General features: G+C 38.2%; 3 protein-coding genes across 3 annotated transcripts; all 3 read left to right on the top strand.

The window, feature by feature from the left end:
• Positions 1–1,457: 1,457 nt before the first annotated feature.
• On the top strand, positions 1,458–1,913 carry LOC138887002 (uncharacterized). The gene has a single exon (XM_070168709.1). It carries the CDS (start codon positions 1,458–1,460, stop codon positions 1,911–1,913), a length of 456 nt encoding a protein of 151 aa, XP_070024810.1.
• A 6-nt stretch (positions 1,914–1,919) lies between these two features.
• LOC138887001 (uncharacterized) lies at positions 1,920–2,627 on the top strand. Its single transcript, XM_070168708.1, has one exon. It carries the CDS (start codon positions 1,920–1,922, stop codon positions 2,625–2,627), a length of 708 nt encoding a protein of 235 aa, XP_070024809.1.
• An 8-nt stretch (positions 2,628–2,635) lies between these two features.
• On the top strand, positions 2,636–3,181 carry LOC138887000 (uncharacterized). Its single transcript, XM_070168707.1, has one exon. The coding sequence runs from the start codon at positions 2,636–2,638 to the stop codon at positions 3,179–3,181; it is 546 nt and encodes a 181-aa protein (XP_070024808.1).
• Positions 3,182–7,536: the final 4,355 nt, after the last annotated feature.

Raw genomic sequence — 7,536 nt, 5'->3', positions numbered from 1 at the left:
TATAATGTGTTGCCCATTCAAAATAAGTTGTGGCTTCAACGTTCCTGAGTTATATTTTTCCTATGTGGCAGGAGTTACAGCCTATCTCATAAATTAGATGATGTGAGTTATTGTATAATATTGTCTTTGCGGCATAACTTTGTGGACCAACAATACTTGACGAACAGACAACAATGTTTTTCAATGTTCTCATGTTTTTACTAATAAATTTCAATTTAGCTTCCTCAATTCTTCACCAAATATACTAAGATTTTAACCATAGATTCCTAATCACAACCAGGGGCGGATTTAGGGGGGCAGAAGGTTGGTCATCCGAACACTCTTCGTCGAAAAATTACATTGTTTATATAGGGATAATTTTTTTTACGTATAGATATAATATGTTGAACCCCCTTGACACAAGCCAAAAGCTTGGCTTAGTAGTCAAGGGTCTTCAGATTGTGTAGAAGATCGTAAGTTCAATTCCCGTCAGCTGCGGAATCGCATTCTTTTCACGTCAGACGTTATTATTGTGTTGGAAAACAAATGATCAATATTGAATTATTGGAAAACAAATGGTAGCCATGCCAGAAGAAGAAGCTTATCCGAACCCCCTTGCGATTCTATTAACATGTCTAAGCTTATCTTTTTAATTGCTGGAGTTTAAAGAACTAGCTCAACCATTTTCTGCTTGTTAACAATCATTTACTTGTTAAAAGCAAGGAAATGAACATGATAAGCATTATTTCCCGATATTCATTTGTGTTTTGGGATTCTCAGATTAATAACTACGTACTTGTGTTCTATTCCTGGACTTGGACAACATTGTTTGTCACATGTTATGGTTTAAAATGAAGCTCGTGAATTTGGATATCCTAGCCTTTTGTTGAAGAATTATGAGAAAGTCTACACTAAACTAATTCTTCTTTAAGCTTAGTTCGATACAACATTCATATATCAATTTTTCTAACTATGTTCCTACTTTATAATTCAGTCTCAAAATTTAGTGAAGAGGTATTTTACAAAAGCACCAAAACCAAATTTGTCTTCTCATACTCAACCTATCCAGGAAGAGAATATCAACCATTTAGAAGTACCATCTTCGGATGAAGTCGATTTGGATTCTTTAAAGTTTGACCCGGGGGAAAGAACTCAAATCTTGGACTTCAATCCAAATCATCGCGATGTTATTAGAAGAGAATTCCTTCGACAAGGTCCTTGTCAACCTCGGCTTCATAACTTTCCTAAAACAATTTTTTCTGGATCAATTCGTTGATTTAATCCTAAATGGTTTGATGATGAATATCATGATTGGTTGGAGTACAGTGTAAATAAAGATGCAGCCTATTGTTTGTATTGTTATCTATTTAAAGATAATAATATTCATCAAGGTGGAAGTGATGTATTTTCAAGTATAGAGTTTAAGAATTGGCATAAAAAGAAAAGTTTTGATAAACATAGGTCGAGTGGCATTCACAATGAGTCAAAAAGGAAATGCCAAGATTTGCGGCAAACAACGGTCTATTCAATCTTCATTTGAGAGGCAATTTAGTCAACTTATGCATGAGTATTGGATCCGCTTAACTGCTTCAGTTAATGTAGTAAGACTTCTTATAACTCATGGATTAGCATTTCGAGGTCATGATGAATCTAAGTCTTCACTTAGTAGGGGTAATTTTCTTCAAACTCTCTCATGGTATGCAAAAGTGTGTGATAACATTCGTGATTATGTACTGGAACATGCTCCTCAAAATGATCAAATGACTTCTCCAATGATTCAGAAAGACATTGTTACTGCATGTAAGATAGAAACAACTAAAGCTATAATTGAGGAACTAAATGGTGATTTCTTTGCCTTGTTAGTTGATGAATCTTTTGATACCTCCCTCAAGGAGCAAATGGCTATTGTCTTACAGTATGTTGATAGAATGTGACTTGTGATGGAGCGACTTATTGATGTTGTTCATGTCCAAAATACTAGTGTTTCATCTTTGAAGAGTGCAATTGTTAATTTACTTCCTCAACACTCCTTAAGTCTATCATATGTGCGTGGACAATGTTACGATGGGGCAAGCAATATGCAAGGTAAAATTAATGGTCTTAAAATGTTGATTAAGCAAGAAAGTAGATCGGCTCATTCCATTCATTGTTTTGCTCATCAACTCCAACTTACCCTTGTTGCGGTTTCTAAGAAATGTCTTCAAGTGGGGGAACTTGTAGTGTTGGTTTCAAATATTTTGAATATATTGGGATCTTCTTTTAAGCGTATGGATGAATTTCGAGAATCTCAAAAAGAAAGAATTCAAGAGGCATTAGATATGGGTGAGCTTACAACCGGTAGAGGCTTGAATCAAGAACTTGGTCTTTCAAGAGCATGTGATACTCGTTGGGGATCTCACTTTAAATCTTTTAATAATTTTATTCTGATGTTTGGCTCTATTCTTGATGTTCTTGGATTAGTTGTTCTTGATGCACGTTCTACAGATGAAAGAGCCAAGGCAATGAGATATCTCAGGGCTTGTAAAATATTTGAGGTTGCATTCATGTTACATTTGATGAGGGATATTTTAGCAATCACAAATGAGCTCAATAAATGCTTACAAAAAAAGAGCAAGACATTGCAAATGCCATGCTACTTGTTGAAGTAGCAAAGAAAATGTTGCAAAAGTTAAGGAAAGAAGAATGGAAATCTCTTATTGCTACGATATCTGCATTTTGTATCAAATATGATATTTTGATACCTCACTTTGATGAGCCATATGTTAGTTCTTTAAGTTCACGTCGTAAAACTGCTGATTGTTCAGTCATACATCATTATTGGGTTGATGTATTTTGCAAAATTATTGATTGGCAAATTCAAGAACTTAATGAATATTTTGACGAAGAGACAACTTATTTGCTTCATGGAATTGCTTGTTTGAATCCAATTAACTCATTTTCAAGTTTTGACATCAGGAAAATAATGAGAATGGCTGAGTTATATCCTGATGACTTTGATGAATTTAGTATGGGTACTCTTGAGAATCAACTTGCAATTTATATTATTGATGTTCGTTATGTTGATGAAAGATTCTCCGATCTACATGGGCTTTGTGGTCTTTCAAAAAAGATTAGTTCAGACAAAGAAGCATTCAAATTATCCTCTTGTATTTCGCTTAGTGAAACTTGCTTTGCTTCTGTCCGTTGCCACTGCATCTGTTGAAAGAGCTTTTTCGGCGATGAAGTTTATCAAGAATGACTTACGAAGTCGAATGAATGATGAGTTCTTTAGTGGTTTTTTGGTGCCTTATGTAGAAAAAAATGTGTTCGATAGTATTTCTAATGATACTATTATTAAAACATTTCAAGATATGAAACCTCGTCGAGTGTAGTTGTAATAATTTACTTAGTTGTTTTTGTTGATCTCATTAGTCATTAGGTCCTTGTGACTAACACAAGAATTGTTTTTTGTATTTTCTCTTTTGAAAGTCTTGTTACTATGATTTGTTTATCTTAACACTATCTTTGTGGTGAGAACTTCTCTTTCTATTGATGAAATATGTTAGCATCTTTTCTTCTTTTTTTTTGGTTTTGGTTGGTTAGCTTCATTGTGTATTTGATTTTTAAAATTTTTGAACCCCACTCGTAAATATTCTGCCTCCACCACTGATCACAACCACAGTACATTCTAACGGCAATTTTTGGATCAAATTTCAATAACTCATAAAACTCAATTGTCTATTCTTCAAAAGCTTCAGTTTCAAAAATGGTGAAATTTTATTTTTTAAAATAAAATTTGCTCAAATCAGTGTTAAAACAACAATCTAAATATCAAAAAATAACAGCTGCTGATATTCATTCACAAATGACTTCAATTTGTAGAACCCAAATTTTAAATCCTCCATCTTCGACATTCCTCTTATCCTTAGTTTTTGCCGACCCTCTGTCACGACCCGATCCCCGAACCCGGTCATGATGGCGCCTCTTGTGAAGACAAGGCCAGCCAGACCAAAACAGAACACCTCTTTTAAACAGTTAATCATCATAAACAGTAATAACATATAATATAATGCTCATAAATTGCGGAATTTAACGATAATAACAGTAGGAACCATCTCGACACAGCCCAAACCGGGGTATCACAAGTCATGAGCTACTATAGAATCTGCTATAGGTCTACAAGTACGAAATCCGATACAACAGTCTGAAGAAAACATAAACGATAGAGGATAAGAGAGACAAGGGGCTGCAGACGTCAACATCTACCTCGTAACTCCAAATCACTGCCTAGCCTGGAAGGAATCAGCGCTCAGGTGCGGACTCTACTATACCTGAATCTGCACACATGGTGCAGGGAGTAATGTGAGTACTCCGACTCAGTGAGTAATAATTACAAATAATGGCTGAAAGTATGAAAACATGTAAAGGCACAAAGCAATTCCATATCAAGCAGTACAATCACTTAAAGCAGTAAATCAGTGAAGAAATCAAATGATATTCCTTTTTGAAACAAGTAAAACAGGTAATTTCACAGGTAATTAACAAGTAGAAATCCGTCCCTCGGGCACAGTATCAATCGCCCAGCATAGTATCAGCACCTCGGGCTCACTCTCAGTACAGTATCAGCCCCTCGGGCTACCTCGCAATCACTCAGCATAATGGCCAGCCATTGTTACCTGACCAACTTTCATCAAACAGTGTCATTGTTACCACTGTTTCAAATCACAAGCATAATGGTCAGCCATTGTTACCTGACCAAATTGCATCAAACAGTGTCATTGTTACCACTGTTTCAAATCACAAGCATAATGGTCAGCCATTGTTACTTGACCAAATTGCATCAAATAGTATCATTGTTACCACTATTGCAAATCACATGGGTACCCGCGCTCACTGTGGGTGTGCAGACTCCGGAGGGGACCCTTACGGCCCAAGTGCTATATCAAGCCACCTCGTGGCATCATCACTCAACATATCCTCACATCACTAAAGCCACTGCATGGCATACATAGTATCTCAGGCCCTCGGCCTCATATCACTCAGCATATCCTCACATATGGCGCTCGGCCTCACTCAGTCCGGAAATCATCATAAGCCCCTTGGGCTTTAGTAAAACAGTAGTTCTCAGCCCAAAACATGATGTAGAAATATCATTTAAGTTTCAAATCTGAGTAAAAGTGACTGAGTTTGCAAAACAGTAGATATCAACAGGACTGAGTTCAAATAAAAAGTCAAGCAGTAAGGAAATAGTGATAAAAATCCCCGAAGGGTCCAAATAGTTGGCACGAAGCCCAAATATGGCAATCAGCCCAAATCATGATGGTAACAAATGAATTTCAGTCAAATATTCGGTAAAATCATCAATCGGGATGGACCAAGTCACACTCCCCAGTAGTGAAAACCCCACGCTCATCATCCAACGCGTATCTTGCCTCAATATAGCACTACGATGTGCAATCCGGGGTTTCAAACCCCCAAGACATCATTTACAACCATTACACACATCGAACTGGCTAATTCTCTAGCTCACGACGCCTTTGCCCCTTGAATTGGCCTCCACACGCGTCGAATTTATCCAAAATCAGAACGAATACGTCACAATATGTTAAGGGAACAAAGCCCAAGCGAAAACATTCGAAAAATATCAAAAATCTTGAAATTAGCAAAACTCGAACCCCGGGCCCACGTCTCGGAATCGGGTAAAATTTACATTTTCAGAATCCTTATACCCTCACGAGTCTAACCATACCAAAATTATCCAATTCCAATATCATTTGGTCCTTCAAATCATCATTTTACATTTTTGAAAGGTTCTACAATTTTCTTCCCAAATTTCATCTCAAATCACGAATTAAATGATGAATTCAATGATAGATTCATGTACTCTAACCAAATCTGAGTTAGAATCACTTACCCCGACCAATCTCTTGAAAAACCTTCGAAAAATCGCCAAAATCCGAGCTCTCTAGGTCAAAATATCAAATAAAACCCAAAACCTCGTATTTATAGAGTACCTCTCGGATTCCGACACCGCTGACCGCACAAAAATGACCGAGGTCCGCGCAAAACAAGTGTGGTCCGTGCAAAAACGACCGCGGCCGCGCAGGTCTTGCTCTGCAGGGACAGGCTTTAGTATTTTGGCCATAACTTTCGCTACAGATGTCCAAATTGCGATATCTTTCCCTTTCTGGAAACTAGACACGAAGGGCTACAACTTTCGTTTTTGAATAAGCTCACAATTCCTTTTGGATCAAACGATATGAGCTTCCGAAGTAGGACTAACAACCTGCAGGTCTTCATTTCGCGCGGACCGCGCCCCCACGCTAGGCCACCGCGCCCAGCGCAAAAAGGGCCGCGCCCCATGCACCAATGACTGCCCCATCCATTTTCTAAGTTCCGGGATGTCCGTACTCGCTCAAAACTCACCTTAAACACACCCGAGGCCCCCGGGTCCTCAACCAAAAGCACCAACGCATCCTAAAACATTTTTCAACCTCGTTCCAATCATCAAAACACTTCAACAACACCAAGAACCATCAAATTACCTCAAATTCGAGCATAAGTTATTCTAAAACTTCCAAAACACGCATTCGATCAAAAACCCAACCAAATCACGTCCGAATGACCTGAAATTTTGCACATATATCCCTAATCACTTAACGGAGCTACAGCAACTCTCGGAATTCCATTCCGACCCTTGGATCAAAATCTCACCTATCAACCGGAAGTCGCCAAAATACTAACTTCGCCAATTCAAGCCTAATTCTACACCGGACCTCCAAAATTACTTCTGGTCACGCTTCTAAGTCACAAATCATCCCCCAAAGCTAACCGAATCACCGAAAATCACATCCGATCCCTCTAACTCAATAGTCAGCATCCGGTTGACTTTTCCGAAATAAGCCTTCCTTAAAGAGACTAAGTGTCTCATTTCCTATCAAAACCAATCCGATTTAACTCTAACACACCGGATACCGATAACGAAACATGAAGAAGAATAAAATGGGAAAAACGAAGCGGTTCTCATGAGACGACAGGTTGGGTCGTCACATCCTCCCCAACCTAAACAAACGCTCGTCCTCGAGCGTACCCAGAGTTATCCTAGAAGCCAACCAATAGCTGAATGACCTTACCAAGAATATACCCAGGGTGATCCCACGTCACCCTATCTCGCATAGGTCCGATAACACAACATAGCTGAAATTTCACAATCCATCTAGTCCATAAACCATAGAACCACATTGCACATTCCGAAATCATACACAAGATCCGATCCTCACATCTATACTCAGAATAGGCCCGAACCAGCTGTAATAACCTTCAATCATATGATATACTACATAACCCAAACACTCGAAACAATAATTTCTATTCACAGCAGTTGCCCACAGTGCCTGAATATCGATAGGAAACCTCTTATCAACTAAGGTCTTATTCCAACACTTTCATATACTGCCAATGATACATGAAGCACGCAACAAACCCTAACCATTTCTCAGATCAACCACTCATGAAGCCACTTCCCTTTTGACAAATACCACAACAGGTTTCTGAGTCGAACCTCGATATTATCCTTCT

Source organism: Nicotiana sylvestris, chromosome 3 (genome assembly GCF_000393655.2).
Source record: "Nicotiana sylvestris chromosome 3, ASM39365v2, whole genome shotgun sequence".
Lineage (NCBI taxonomy): Eukaryota > Viridiplantae > Streptophyta > Magnoliopsida > Solanales > Solanaceae > Nicotiana > Nicotiana sylvestris.
This window is presented reverse-complemented; position numbering and strand designations above follow the sequence as displayed.